This window comes from Aethalodelphis obliquidens, unplaced genomic scaffold, assembly GCF_003676395.1.
Source record: "Aethalodelphis obliquidens isolate GAN/ISIS:26980383/991018 unplaced genomic scaffold, ASM367639v1 scaffold3, whole genome shotgun sequence".
NCBI lineage: Eukaryota > Metazoa > Chordata > Mammalia > Artiodactyla > Delphinidae > Aethalodelphis > Aethalodelphis obliquidens.
Window position 1 is genome coordinate 66,351,320 of NW_020837947.1, and position 16,140 is coordinate 66,367,459.

At 46.0% G+C, this 16,140-nt stretch overlaps 1 protein-coding gene and 1 non-coding gene across 4 annotated transcripts in view; one reads left to right on the forward strand and one right to left on the reverse strand.

Moving 5' to 3' along the window:
• The window catches only part of ANKRD6 (ankyrin repeat domain 6), a 218,659-nt gene that overhangs the window by 91,639 nt on the left and 110,880 nt on the right, over positions 1-16,140 (reverse strand). For all 3 annotated transcript variants that reach the window (XM_027090553.1, XM_027090543.1, XM_027090533.1), the window contains exon 2: positions 6,426-6,689. In XM_027090553.1, coding sequence (XP_026946354.1) covers positions 6,426-6,545 — 120 coding nt within the window. In that variant the 5' untranslated portion in view covers positions 6,546-6,689. The remainder of the gene's footprint in view (positions 1-6,425; positions 6,690-16,140) is intronic.
• On the forward strand, positions 8,120-8,192 carry TRNAA-UGC (transfer RNA alanine (anticodon UGC)). Its single transcript has one exon. It is a non-coding gene; the product is annotated as a tRNA-Ala (tRNA).

A 16,140-nucleotide genomic window follows, 5' to 3' on the forward strand; every position in this document is an offset into this window, starting at 1 on the left:
GGGGACACGGGTTCGTGCCCCGGGTCCGGGAAGATCCCACATGCCGTGGAGCGGCTGGGCCCGTGAGCCATGGCCGCTGAGCCTGCGCGTTCGGAGCCTGTGCTCCGCAACGGGAGAGCCCACAGCGGTGAGAGGCCCGCGTACCGCAAAAAAAAAAAAAAAAAAAATCCAAGGTATCTATGAAAAAAAATGTTTTAACATCTTTACTGGAATATAACTGCTTTACAATGGTGTGTTAGTTTCTGCTTTATAACAAAGTGAATCAGCTATACATATACATATATCCCCATATCTCCTCCCTCTTGCATCTCCCTCCCACCCTCCCTATCCCACCCCTCCAGGTGGTCACAAAGCACCGAGCTGATCTCCCTGTGTTATGTGGCTGCTTCCCACTAGCTATCTATTTTACATTTGGTAGTGTATATATGTCCATGCCATTCTCTCACTTCGTCCCATCTTACCCTTCCCCCTTCCTGTGTCTTGAAGTCCATTCTCTACGTCTGCATCTTTATTCCTGTCCTGCCCCTAGGTTCTTCAGAACCACTTTTTTTTTTTTTTAGATTCCATATATATGTGTTAACATATGGTATTTGTTTTTCTCTTTCTGACTTACTTCACTCTGTATGAGACTCTAGGTCCATCCACCTCACTACAAATAACTGTTTCATTTCTTTTTATGGCTAATATTCCATTGTATATATGTGCCACATCTTCTTTATCCATTCATCTGTCGATGGACACTTAGGTTGCTTCCATGACCTGGCTACTGTAAATAGTGCTGCAATGAACATTGTGGTACATGACTCTTTTTGAATTATGGTTTTCTCAGGGTATATGCCCAGTAGTGGGATTGCTGGGTCATATGGTAGTTCTGTTTTTAGTTTTTTTAAGGAACCTCCATACTGTTCTCCATAGTGGCTGTATCCATTTACATTCCCACCAACAGTGCAAGAGGGTTCCCTTTTCTCCACACCCTCTCCAGCATTTATTCTTTGTAGATTTTTTGAGGATGGCCATTCTGACTGGTGTGAGGTGATACCTCATTGTAGTTCTGATTTGCATTTCTCTAATGATTAGTGATGTTGAGCATCCTTTCATGTGTTTGTTGGCAATCTGTATATCTTCTTTGGAGAAATGTCTATTTAGGTCTTCTGCTCATTTTGGGGTTCGGTTGTTTGTTTTTTTGATATTGAGCTGCATGAGCTGCTTGTAAATCGAAATTATTAACCAATTAAAAAATGTAATAAATTTGAAAGTCCACATGATGCAAGTGAATATTAAATACCTAAAATTAAGCTTGGTATTATGTTTATATAATAATATATACACATAATATATATACATATATATAATAATATATGTGTGTTTATATATATGTGTTTATATAATAATATAAACACATAATATATATGTGTTTTAATATAACTAAACAAATTAAATGTAACTTCAACTTGTGGAGCCTTAAAAAAAACCAAACAATATGGTAGTCCAGCCGCACATGGCATTTAAACTTAATTAATTAAATTTAAAATTCAGTTCCTCAGTCATCCTAGCCACATTTCAAGTACAGCCAACCCTTGAACAACATGAGGGTTAATGGTGCCAACCCTCCACGCTGTCAAAAATCCGAGTATAACTGATATTCATATTCCCAGGTCCTCCATACCCATGGTTCCCCAGTATCTGCGGTTGCAAATCAGCAGATTCAACAAACCACCGACCACATGGTACTATAGTATTCACTATTGAAAAAAATGTACGTGTAAGTGGACCCGCGCAGTTCAAACTCTTCTGTTCAACTGTACTCAACAGCCATGTGTTGCTACTCTGTTTAGACAGCACAGATACTGAACATTTCACCACCACAGAAAGTTCTCTCAGACAGCACTGCACTAGAGGGTGTACCACAACAAAACAAAGAAGGAGAAAGACACTGGGGCCCAGAAAATACAAAGTCAACATATATAAAAGCGGTAAGGGGAATCCCTAGGGTAAGAGTAAAGGCAGATCCTCAGACAGCCGCCAGAGGCTGAGAGCTTCCAGTGCAGACCGAAGCAGGGGAAGGGGCTCCAGGGGACAGCTCTTCAAGGAGAATCAATAGAGAGACTACCGAACATTCTGCACAACCAGAGATTACACAGATGGGGACGATTAGTGACAGTAAGAGACAAAACTAAAGAAACAAATATAAGACAATTATAAACATCAGGGTAAACAAATTATTGCAAAAAAGTTAATGTTATGATAGTACATACCACAGGGCTCAGCTATAACTGGAATAAATTGGTTAAAATATGTAAAAATGAAATGCTGAGGTCATTGTTATGAAAGTATGTGTGAGAGGGCAGGAGAGGGAAAGAAAGCTAAATCTTAAATCATCGCTTTTCATATCGTTAAACAGATAATGCCAAAAATGGAAAAAATCAAGATTTAGCAGTATCACGATATCTTTATGGATGTAAGCACTAAAAGAATCTACCGGACTTCCCTGGTGGCGCAGTGGTTGAGAGTCCGCCTGCCAATGCAGGGGACACGGGTTCGTACCCCGGTCCAGGAAGATCCCACATGCCGCGGAGCGGCTGGGCCCGTGAGCCATGGCCACTGAGCCTGCGCGGCCGGAGCCTGTGCTCCGCAACGGGAGAGGCCACAACAGTGAGAGGCCTGCGTACCGCAACAAAAAAAAAAAAAAAAAAAAAAGAATCTACCAAAAGAGTTGAAAGTAATTGCCTACGGAGAATCAAAACTGGAAGGCAAACATAGTAAAAATATCTGATGCTTTAACTTATGGGTATGTGCAACATAAAAATTAAAATATACCTAAATTGTTTTTAAATTAAAAATTGAACTGATTAATCAAATTAGTAGTATTTGCATATTCATTAGAAATATTAAAATAAATGCCAGGGGGGAAAAAAATCTGAAAAATTTAAAAGTTTTTTCTGCAGAGGAGCAGATTGGAGTTTTTGTTAAAAGCCTTCTTAACGGTATTTGAACTTATTCTTTTAAAGCTTCTATGTGCATGCTTTACTTTGATAATTATTAAAAAGCAAGTGATGTAAAAAAAATAATAACAAGCATTGGTGAGGACACAGAGACTGGAAGCTTCATACACTGCTGTTGGGAATGTAAAATGGTAGATACTCTGGAATATAGCTTGCCAGTTCCTTAAAACGTTAAACATAGATTTACCATGTGACCCAGCAATTCCACTCCAAGGTGTCTACCCAAGAGAAATGAGAACAAATATGTTCACAGCAGCATTATTCGTAATAGTTCTAAACCAGAAACAACCCAAAATGTCCATCAATTGATGACTGGATAAACAAAATGTGATATATGTATATAGTGGAATAATATTCTGCAATAAAAGAAAATGCATGCTACAACACAGATGAACCTTGAAAACAGTAGGCTAAATGAAAATACCCAGACACAAAAGACCACATAATGTATGATTCTATTTATATAAAATGTCCATAAAAGGGAAATTTGTAGAAACAGAAAGTAGATCAATGGTTGCCAGGAGCTGGGGATGGGAATGGGGAATGAGAGCTAAGAAGTATGGAGTTTCTTACTGGGATTCTAAAATTAGAAATGTACTAAAACTAGAACATGGTGTTGGTTGCACAACTCTGTAAATGCATTAAAAATTATCATATTTCAGGGACTTCCCTGGTGTTTCAGTGGTTAAGACTCCACGCTCCCAATGAAGGGGGCCTGGGTTCGATCCCTGGTCGAGGAACTAGATCCTGCACGCCGCAACTAAGACCTGGCGGAGCCAAATAAATAAATACTTTTTTAAAAATTATCAAATTTCACACTTAAAATGGGTAAGCTTTTTGGCATGTAAGTTATACCTCAATAAAGCTGTTTTTTAAAAAGCAAATGATACTGTTTAAAAAAGAACTTGCAGACTATGAGCTAAGTGCTTTAATAAGTTATTATGATAACAATTCTGAAAGGTTGGTATTATTATCCCCATTTTACAGATAAGGCAACTGAGGCTCAAAGAAGTTAAGCAACCTGCACAATTAGCAAACACAGCAAAGTTAAAATGTGTGCACATGTGCCCTAACTACTTTCTCCCATGTGTGACTGCCTGGGTCCTGAAGAGCTGTGGTTAGATCATGCTGAGGCCTGAGTCAAGGTTCCCTTCACCCTGGATTCCATACAACCTAGTCACCACCTAGGTCAGAGTGCTGTTAGGCTAATGAGTGAACTTTGAGTACCCAAAGACTTTCAGTCTCTCTAGAGACCAGCATTGTGATACTGTGACTTATAATAAGAAATACAGGGCTTCCCTGGTAGCGCAGTGGTTAAGAATCCACCTGCCAGTACAGGAGACACAGGTTCGAGCCCTGGTCCAGGAAGATCCCGCATGCCGTGGAGCAACTAAGCCTGTGCGCCACAACTACTGAACCTGTGCTCTAGAGCCCACGTGCCACAACTCCTGAAGCCCGTGCGCCTAGAGCCCGTGCTCTGCAACAGGAGAAGCCACCGCAATGAGAAGCCCATGCACCACAATGAAGAGTAGCCCCTGCTCGCCGCAACTAGAGAAAGCCCACGGGCTGCAATGAAGACCCAACGTGGCCAAAAATAAAATAAATAAAAAATAAATTAATTAAAAGAAAAAAGAAATACAGATTTGCTCTTAATCTCCGTTCCTGGCTCACAGCTCCTCACAGCTCCTTGGAATTTCCTGAGTGATAAGAGCAACGGGAGCATCTTTTGTTATAATAGTTGGTCTTCTGCTATCTGTTCCTGAAATAGCTCCAGAGCCATAAAGGTGAAAGGAGTGTGTTATTCCTAATAAACTCCTTTCAACCATACCTGAGGTTATATTAATAAGATAACTTATGGAAAGCCCTAAGGATGGAGGGCTGGTTGCCAAGGGAACCAACAGTGATTACAGGTTGGAACTTTCAGTCACACTTCCCTGACCTCCAGGGAGGGGAGAGAGGCTGGAGGTTGAATCAATCACCAATGGCCAATGATTTAGTAAATAATGTTTATGTAATGAAGCCTCCGTAAAAACCCAGAGGACAGAGTTCAGGGAACTTCTGGGTTGGTGAACACACAGAGGTGCTGGGAGGGTGGTGCGCTCAGAGGCATGGAAGCTCAGCCTCCTTTCCCCATACCTTGCCCTCTGCATCTCTTCCATCTGCCTGTTCCTAAGTTATATCCTTTTATAATAAACTGGTAATCTGGTAAGTAAAATGCTTTCCTGAGTTCTGTGAGCTGCTTTAGCCAATTAATTCAACCCAAGGAGTGAGTTGTGGGAACCTCTGATTTATAGCCAGTCAGTCAGAAGCACAGGTGACAACCTGGACTTGTGACTGGTGTCTGAAGCAGTCTTATGGGACTGAGCCCTTAGCCTGTGAGAGCTGATGCTATCTCCAGACAGATACTGCCAGAATTGAGTTAACTGCTTGGTGGTGCTGGAAAAAGCACACATCAGAAGCAGGAAATACACAGACTGCACGTGACTAACCAAAAATGTGAGCTGGCCAATCTTTGCCGTAGGAGGTCAGAGGTCAACAGATGTTACTATTTGAAAATGAAACTTCGCCTCTCTCCATGGCTCTCTCTGGGGTGGCCTGGAGTGGGGGGCTCTGGAGTCATAACTGGGTCCAAGTTGCAGTTTTGCCACTCAGCAGCTGGGGGCCCCTTGAGTAAATTACTTCAATCTTTCTGTGCCTCAGTTTCCTCATCTCTAAAGTGAGGATGAAAAAAGAACCTCTTCTAGAGGTCTATAAAGTGCTTAGAGCAATACTAAGTGCTTGCCGTCAGCATTACTTCGTCTATGTATCTGCACTTGTCACCTAACTGGGCAGAGCCTGCCTTACCTCAGTTTTGCTATAAAACTGCCCTTGGGCCTGTGCATTCTCTCGTCTACCATGGTGTCATCTGTTGGTGAGGGGTCAGCAATGCCCTCCAAAGCCTGCCACACATTCTCACTGACCCACGTGAAATCAGCCTAAAGAGGTCATTGGGAGGCATCTGGTCCAAGCCCATCACTGTCCAGATGGGAGCAGTGAGGTTCTGCATGGCGTCTGGGCTGCCCCGTCGTCCACAGGCCTCCCAAGGGAGCCTAACGTGATTCTCACACACTCTACCCAGTAAGTTCTTGTGCCCCAATTTCTCCAGAGAGAGTTCTTGTCCATCTGGCTAAAGAAGTAGGTGAGAAAAATCCACACTGCGATTTTAAAGAGGGTCAAATGCTAATTACGAGTGGCTCCATTTGAAACATAGCAACGAAAGCATTTTTAATCCTTCTTCTTTCTCCCCAAACCTCCAGCACTGGAAACAAAAAACAAAACCAACCAGTTCTTTGAAAACTGAACGAAACACAACAGTTTTATGGACAATGCTTAAGAGGCAGGCTTTTCCCCAGGGAATGGCTAAAGTGTTTATTCTCTTGTTACCTTGGTAACCGCTACCTTGGCACCCTTGTTGATGAGCTGAACCACATTCTCCGCCTGGCCTTTGTATGCAGCTATGAGCAGGCGTTCTGAAAGCGCGGCGACCGCATCCTGCTGGCTCATGAATTAGGAGAGAAAGACGTTTTCCGGGAAGTGGCAGACAAGTTCCTTTGGCTCAACGCAATGCCACGGGCCCAGGCAGGCACCCTCGGGTAAAGACGTTCCGATCATTGGAAGGGGCCTTCATCACTATGCCATCTTTGGGACCTAGGGTTACAGAACAAAGCTGCCGTCAGCACCACTCAGCACCCAGGACAGGCCACACCGCTCCTCCCTGGTTTTAGGGCATCTGCTGATTGCTCAGTGCAGGGGAGGGGAGCTGGGGGAGACAGGACAGGCGGCAAGCACCCTCTGCAGAGCAAACCCTGAACTTGCACGTGGAAGGCGGAGAGTATACGGAAACACCCCGCTCCCATCCCCACCCCCGCAGACTCCAGACCACGGCGAGGTCTGCTCTGCGTCTCCCACCCAGGTAGCAGCGGCCTGACACAATCCCCTGAATGTAGACTGGTTTCCAGGCCCACCCTCGGCAGGAAACTACACTGTGTGGGAACACACAGGGCCCTCTGGACCGCATTTTGTGGGCCCGCCACGGCTAACATGCCTATTCCCCTGGCCGGTTAGGTGCCTGTGGACCACACCCCACAGAGACCCTGAGGAGGGGGCCACACCCATGGGGCTTTCTCCCAGCATTTCCAGCCTTTCTCTTCCTTCATCCTTTTCCCATTGTAAATGGTGCAGGTTCCAGAAATCTGCAACAGGTGGAGAGCTGGGAGCAGGCCCGGACCATCTCCTAGCCAATAACTGCTGGAACAACCCATCTTGGGAACAAAACTGATGCTACAAACAGTTACTCTAGGGAGGGGCTTAACAAGAGGGAAGTAAGTGGGCAATTCAAACCAGCGACAGGATGCTAAGCCCTGTCTCGGAGCTGTGGTCTGGGGGCAGTAACTAGCAGTAAACTCAAGCCCTCTTTCCACCAAATGGCCAAATGGATAGAATTTTAAAGACTGACTCTTCCCAGTAGCGCTGGACCACCATTAGAGCAAACCAAAGCCACTGGGATTATGCCAAAGGTGAAGGGTTTTGGGGGCCAAAGAAGGAAAGTTTAAGAATCTGATCTATTCCTATTAGGAGGGCAAGGCAATGTGGGCCTCTTTTTGTTTTAAAATGTACTTGCTAAAAATACCAATATTGCAGATGGAGAGAAAATGCTGTACCACAAGGAATCCCAGGACCTACCACCCATTTTAGTTATGAAGGACCAGAAGATACAGACGTCCTTTACAGCGGTTTCCAGGCAAACCCCATGCTCCTTTCACTGGCTGTGATGTGACTGAGAAAGGGCTGGTCGGTACCTGCTCTGACTCTGCATCACCGTGACATCCAGGTGGCTCGTGTCACCAGCAGCTCCGGGCAGCTGGGGTTAAACGTTCATGTATAAAACAGACGGAACAACAGGACTGTGGTAGGGACTAAAGATGGTATTTTATTACGTGAAAGTATTGGCCAAATGTGAGTAGTATAACTTCTGAAAGGTCATTCTTCTCCCTGCTCAGCTTGCAAATGATCAAATTTTCTCACTGTCGTCCATCTGTTGCCCAAATTGTGGATAAAAAAGAGCAAGGAAAGGGACTTCCCTGGTGGTCCAGTGGTTAGGACTCCGCGCTTGCACTGCCGAGGGCACAGGTTCAATCCCTGGTCGGGGAACTAAGATCGCGCAAGCCACGCACCACGGCCAAAAAAAAAAAAAAAAAGAGATAACAAGGAAAGAGACACGAGGAACCCTCACAAACCCACCCTGCTCTGATCACCAGACTCATCAGAAGCGCAACAAACCTGGAGAAGGTACAAGCAGGGGACCCCTCCCGCAGCCACGGTCAGAGATCGCTGGGATGCACCCCAAATCTTTGCTGAATGAATGCGCCAATGAAAGAATAAAGTTGAGACTCAAAACAGAGAGAAATGGAGCTGGAAAAGCCTTTGGAAATTCCCAGGGTCGCACTGGAAGACTGTAGTTTGGGCTTTATGTTTCCCAGAATGTTCTACTGTTGGGGAGTGGTTTGTTTTCGTAAACACAGGATACACCGGCTGTCTTTATTCAGGTAACCTGCGGCACGTCCAAACCAATTACCCTGAGCTTCTGATCCGTCTGCCCCAATCCTGCGAAAGCACTCCAGGCCCAAATGGCAGGAAAACCCAGAAAATGAGCCCTGGCTTCCTAAAGGCTCTCCCTCCCTCAGCCACATTCTTCTGCACTCACTCTTTTGTTATTTATTTCCCAAACCTTTCCTGCAACGGGCATTTGAGTGTCTCAATTACAATGGCCCGGTTCATACAAACATTATCACCATGGCTAAAATTTCACGATTTCCCTCCACGGCTTAACTCCTGGGGAATAGAGATCTTCTTGCTGCAACCCCAAGGCAGCCCATCAGCAAGCTGTCCGGCCTCCCCAGCAATGGAAGCATGGGTTAACCGGCCTGTCTACACTGACAGTTGCTCCCCTCCCTCCCTTCCGTCCCATGCCATAAATTCAGCCTCGGGGACACTGAGACAAAAGCCAAGGTGCACTGATTGCCATGGTTGCCAGCTACTGAGACAGCCCATGATTACCCTTGGTAAACAGCCCTTTACAAGCCCAGCACACATTACTATTCCTTTTTTTTTTTTTTTAAGAGACAGAAACACTACATTTGTGAGAAAATGTTGGCCAAGCAGAAATGTCAGCGTTTTGGTTTTTCTTTTTTTAAAATTTCAATGGCAGCTACTTAAGAATAAAATGCTCCCCACCCCCAAGCCATCCCACACCCTCCACCACAGCCAGTGCACAGCCCACCCGAGGCAGAGAGCGGCCTGCAGGACGTTCTGGATACCTCACCACCGCCAGAGATGCCCAGAAAACTGTCTGCAAAATCAGGAACAGAATCCCAGGTTTCCAGTTCCTAGTCTGCTGCTAGCACCATCGCTGTGTGCTTGGGTATCTCAAGTTCATGCTCAGTTTAAACCCAGCAGCCTCACTAGTAGGACCTCCAGTATTCGCCTTCATTTTCATTTACACACGGCAGAGGGGGGCGGAGGGAGGGATCAAAGCGGCTGAGTCTTCTTTTCTGCCTCCTTTCTTTCTTTCTTTTCTTTTTTTTTTTTTTTGGCCCTGCCGTGCAGCATATGGGATCTTAGTTCCCCAACCCAGGATCAGACCCAAACTGAGATCAAACCCATGCCACCTGCAATGGAAGCATGGAGTCTTAACCACTGGACCGCCAGGGAAGTCCCTCTGCCTCCTTTCTGACTTCCACCTCGGGTTGGGGTGCAGGGCCCAGCTCACGTTCCTTTCCACCTCTCTCATGATCACTGCCCTAAATCTTTGTATCCTTACCTCCCACCTAGAACAATGATCCCCATCCTTTTGCAGAGAGGGGATACTTGGATTCTCATCTGATACCTCTGAACTGACAAATCAAACCAGGCGGAAGGAAGTGGGCTGGGGAGAAGAATAAAGAGGCTGTTGAACCCCCAGCAGTGAGTGGGGAGGGGAGAGGACCAGTCTGCAAACAAGGAGTTAAACTTCACTGCCAACCTGTTGGGTACCCAGGCTGCAAGCAGCTCCGTTCCCTCATTCAATCTGAGCTTCCGCTTCCAAATAGATCACCTGTCATTCAAGACACTTCCCATTGCAGGAGGTGAGGAATTTCTGCCCCAGGTCTATCAATCACATCCCTCTTTGTCACTTGCACAGCATTTTTCACAGGAGAAAAACCTTAAAATGCAAACAAGCTGCGAGTTCTTTAAGCAGAAATGAAATAAACGCATGATCATAAATACGCAATGAGCATCCTGAATCCAGAAAGGGATTTAGCTTCCTAAGAAAGATTCCCCTCCTTCCTCCCAGTCCACTGCCCCATTTTCATTGCTCTCCAGTTCGCCAGTGTTTTTGTCTCTCATCACAAATGCCAGAGGGCCAAACAGCTGCTTAGTCTGTGATGCGATAGGTTTTCTTTTTATAGTGAAAGGTCTATGAGGTTTTCTTGAAGATTTACAAAAAAGTCCCCCGGTACCGGTATCCCAAAGCCACTGCATTCAGTCTCCTAACAGGCAAAATATTCTAGAAGAAACCTGCAAACAAAAGTCCCAGCCAGGCATTACACACAGCCCACCCAGAGACGGTCCACAGGCACCCAGGAACCAATGGTTAGGAAGCACCATCAGTTACGATAACTCGCTTTGCTCCTACTGGTCCAAACCCTGTGTTAAGAGATTGTACTCACATCCGGGGGTCTGTCCTCCCCGTTCTACATCGTGTTCTGTTGCTGGAAAACCACGGTCAGTTCTTTCCTGGAGAGATCATTAGCTTCCTAGGGCTGTAACGCCCAAGGGTCTGCAGGGATTTACGTTACAGTGCTTGCTGCCTTCTCCCCTTGAGCTTCCTCTGCCAGTACTGGCCAGATCACATCTAAAAGCTTAGTAAGACATCCATTCAGCTCGCAATGTTTGGTGGCTTCCCAGTCTGCCTGGCACAGAAGTCCTGGGTCTTCAGACTTTGTTGGACTGCTGCCTCCTGCCAGCAGAGGACCTGTAACACTGCTCTGATCGGAGTCAGGGAATGATTCACAGATGGGCGGGTGCTTCTGAATGATGCTCGGACGACAGAGAAACGAAGTTTGTATTCTTTCAGCAGTAATACGGGGAGATGAATGCACGTGTTGTAAGGGGACGGAGGATGCAGGAAGGGTCAAAATCCGTAATGAACTGCCTTTGTGACAACAGTTATGGAAATGCCCGTTGTGTGGAAACAGCGGAGACCCAGACACTCCCTGCCCTCCTTGGGCAGAGAGTTCCAGCACAGTGACCGCAGCAGCAAGGAGACTAGGGCCTGGTTGAGGAGCCATTCCCCGTGTTTGTGAACCCATAGTTTGTCACAAAAATCCTCCTCTGAACAGAGTCTCTGCAGGAAAGGGGGAAGGGAGGAAACAGGGAGCTTTTTCAAGGGCTGTCAATGGCCCTCCACATTGCAGGTGTGTCCTCCAGACCACTTGTTGAAGCAACAGAAAACCAACTTCCCAACTATTTCTATGAGTAATCATAGAAAGGAAGAGGGTTTTGGTTTTGACTTGAACCAATATTACTATTTTCCCCCTCATTTCTAAAGCCAGAATTGTTGATCCTGGAGAGGGGAAAAGAACACTGTCAACATGAACCCTCCAAGCACCATCGCTGCCCAAAGCCTTGCTTCCATTACCCTAAGGGTAGCAGCTCCTATGGGCAAGGGGCTGGGATTCTGCTTTGGCCAGTGTTCGCCTTACACCAAGGGCAGGAGAATAGCCAGGGACCGGGGCTGGTGCACTGCAGAGAGAATGAACTCCCCTGGGGAGACAAAATGCCACTAAAATGATAATCCTATTTTTAATGCACGACCCTCATACTAGTTTATCCAGAAGTGATCACTGCCGAGATACTGCAACCACCACTGGAGGACCAGTGAGGTTAGAATATAGATGAACGTGACCCTCTCCCTACCTTGAAAAAACTCATCATCTGGCCCTGATCAGCCTTGATCGGGGCCCAAAAGGCCAGATGCCAGATGAGAACTGTACACCAAATGCGACAGAAGTATAAAGCAAGGAGTGCTTAATTTTCTCAGAGCTTCTGACATTTCCTTCTTCTGAGAAAACGGACTCCCCAGATGGGGCCCCTCAATACCATGTTATCCATGAGGATAGAACAACACTGGCTGCTCGCAGAGTCTGGTGTTCACAAGTGCTATCTGCAAAAGACAGGGGCAGAGAGGCACCTCTTGGCAAGCCCACCACGGCAAAGGAACATGTATGCTTATTTCTTGAGGACGTCAAGTACGGTAACTATTCTCTTCTGAGTCTGACACTTAGAGGATCTTTGAAACAATCACCTCTGCAGGAGGCATGGAGAGGCTGTTGCAGTGAAAGCCGAGTGACATCTGGATACTATTCAGTAAACCTATGACATACCCTACCATCAAGAAGAGCTGCTAACAAATGTAAAAATAATATATCGGAGGTTCAAGGACACATCACTGAATACAGATATGACTGACAGGAGGCTTGCGATGTAGAAACCTTCCCTTTTTACATGGGGCAATAATTACTTTTTAGTTGCCTGGCACTGCTAGATCACCAGAGCCTCCAAGCTGGGGGCCAGGCACTCACATCACATAGCAAATGACCCAAAATCCAGACCGACAGTCATCCATTGCTGAGCCCTCCGCTGCCCCATCTCTCCCTAGACAGGATGAGGCTGAATTGTGTGCCCCAAAATTCATGTATTGAAGCCCTAACCCTTAGTGTGACTGTACTTGGAAACAGGGCCTTTAGGAGGTAATTAAGGTAAAACGAGGTTCTAAGCGTGCGGCCCTGAGCTGATAGGGTTAATGTCCTTATAAGGAGAGACACCAAAGAGCCCCCCGCTCACTCTCTTCCCCAGCCCCCTCTTTTCACACCTGCACCCTCACCTCCGAGCCACACTCACAGGAAAGGCCATGTGAGGACATAGTGAGAAAGTGGCCACCTGCAAGCCAAGAAGAGAATCATTATCAGAAACCAAACTCTGCTGGACCTTGATCTGGGGCTTCCAGCCTTCAGAACTGTGAGAAAATAAATTCCTGTCATTGAAACCACCCAGTCCACGGTATCTTGTTATGGCAGCCCTGGTGACTAAGGCCCGAGCTTCCCTCACAGTGTAATTTGCTGACATGAGCTCAAGGTTGGTCTTCCTGGTTAGACGCAACTCCTTGAGGGCAGGAACCCTATTTTGTTTATCTTGTATCTCCAGCGCCTGGCACAGTTCCTGGAACATACTTAGCCTTTAATGTCTGTTCAGTGGATGCTAGAAAATCTAATAATCAATTGCTTTTTCTAATCATTAATTGGTCTTCAGGAGTCTGTAGATCCCATAAGAAATAGAGGGGATACGAACCGAGTCAGCTAGCCTTTTCCCTTTCGCCAAAGTTCAAACAGGCTATGGCTGCAGAACCTTCAAGAGATAACAAATGGGGGATGTTTTCATTCTTCCCTTTCACTTCCTCCCCAAAATTGAGGATGATCCCAGCTCCTGGGATCAGAATTATTGATCTCAAGTGACACAGGTCCGTCAGCACCCAAGCACTGGACAGCACCACAGTCACCCCTGGAATTTTCCTCTCACCATCCTTAACTTCTGTTGGGTAAAACCACAAATGCTAAAGATAAACCTAAACAAGCAATACCAAACGACAAGAAAACCAATCCCCAGAGAGTAGCCCACCTGCCATGTATCCATAGCTCACCTCCTACCCACTCCTTCAATCTACTTTGATCTGGCTTCTTTCTGCCCCGAATTTTCCTACTAAACCGTTGCTGATGCTGCGGTTGTTAATTCTGTGGTGTATTAAGCATTGATTGAACAGATGGGCACAAAGAACTATGGAAATTGGGTGAGACAGCTTTCTTGCTTGGTGTGCTGGGGTGGAAAGCAGGTCAGGAATGTTCTTACAGAGAAGGTCACATTTGAGCTGGGTCTTGGAGGACTGGAGGATTTTGTTAGATAGAGAAGTGGGGGAGGACACAGGCAGAGGAAACAGCAAGAGCAAAGGCAGAGTGGCCTGGAAGGGTAGGAAAGGGGAACAAAGAGACTTTTGCAGCTGGAGCTTACAATACGTGGGCAAAGACCAGAGATGATCTTGCAAAGTCAGTCTGTGGAAAAATTTTCACATCATGCCAAAGACATGGGACTGTATCTTGCATTTGTGATGGGAAATCCTAAATGTTGGTAAGAAGAGAGACTAGTCAGATTCGTGTACTACTTGGAACTCAAACATACAGAATTGGATTAGTCATAATTATGGGTTCATGCTACACTTTCAAGACAGTAGGTACACAGCTTTCTCTTCCTTCCTTCCTTTACTTCTTTTATTCCTTCCTTTCTTCTAGTCTTCTTTCTTTTTATTTTAATTAATAGACTTTATTATTTTAATAAATTTATTTATTTTAAAATTTTTAAAAATTTATTTTTGGCTGCGTTGGGTCTTTGTTGCTGTGCACTGGCTTTCTCTAGTTGCAGCAGGCAGGGGCTACTCTTCGTGGCAGTGTGCAGGCTTCTCATTGCGGTGGCTTCTCTCCTTGCGGAGCACGGACTCTACATGTGCGGGCTCCAGTAGTTGTGGCTTGCGGGCTCTAGAGCGCAGGCTCGGTAGTTGCGGCGCATGGGCTTAGTTTCTCCGTGGCATGTGGGATCTTCCTGGACCCAGGCTTGAACCCGTGCCCCCTGCATTGGCAGGCGAATTCTTAACCACTGTGCCACCAGGGAAGCCCTAGACTTTATTTTTTAGAGCAGTTTTAGGTTTACAGAAAAACTGAGCAGAAAGTATAAAGAGGTTCCTTATACCACTTCACCCATACTCCCGCCCTCACAACAAACATAGTGTCCCCTATTATTAACATCTTGCTTTAGTGTGATACATTTGCTATAACTGATGAGTCCATATAGATACATTATCATTAACTAGAGCCCATGGTTTGCATACGGTTCACTCTGTGTTGTACAGTTCCTTGGCTCTGCACAAATGTATAATGGCATGTATCTATCACTACAGTATCATACGCAATAGCTTCACTGGCCTAATGCTCCACCCATTCATCCCTCCCTCCCCCGCAACCCTCGACAACCACTGATCGTTTTACTGTCTCTACAGTTTTGCCTTTTCCAGAATGTTATACAGTTGGAGTCATACAATATGCTGCTTTTCGACACTGGCTTTTTTCACTTAGTAAAATGAATTTAAGATGCCTCCATGTCTTTTCATGGCTTGATAGCTCATTTTTTTTTAGTGGTGAATAACATTCCATTGTATGGATGTATCAGGGTTTACCTATTCGCCTATTAAAAGACATGTTGGAGATTGGTTCAAGATGGCGGAGTAGAAGGACCTGCTCTCACTCCCTCTTGCGAGAGCACCGTAATCACAACTAACTGCTGAACAATCATTGACAGGAAGACGCTGGAACTCACTAAAAATGATACCACACATCCAAAGACAAAGGAGAAGCTGCAATGAGATGGTAGGAGGGGCGCAATCACAATGATATCAAATCCCATAACTGCTGGCTGGGTGACTCACAAACAGGAGAACACTTAGACCACAGAAGCCCACCCACTGGAGTAAAGGTTCTGAGCCCCATGTCAGGCTTCCCAGCCAGGAGGTCTGGCAACGGGAGGAGGAATTCTTAGAAAATCATACTTTGAAGGCTAGCAGGACTTGATTGCAGGACTTTGACAGGACTGGGGGAAACAGAGACTCCACCCTTGGAGAGCACACACAAAGCAGTGCGCACGTCAGGACCCAGGGGGAAGGAGAGTGACCCCATAGGAGACTGAACCAGACCTACCTGCTAGTTTTGGAGAGTCTCCTGAAGAGGCGGGGCATGGCTGTGTCTCACCATGAGGACAAGGACACTGGCAGCAGAAGTTCTGGGAAGTACTCCTTGGTGTGAGCCCTCCCAGAGTCCGCCATTAGCCCCACCAAAGAGCCCGGGTAGGCTACATTGTTCGGTTGCCTCAGACCAAACAACCAACAGGGAGGGAACCCAACCCCACCCATCAGCAGACAAGCGGATTAAAGTTTTACTGAGCTCTGCCCACCAGAGCAACA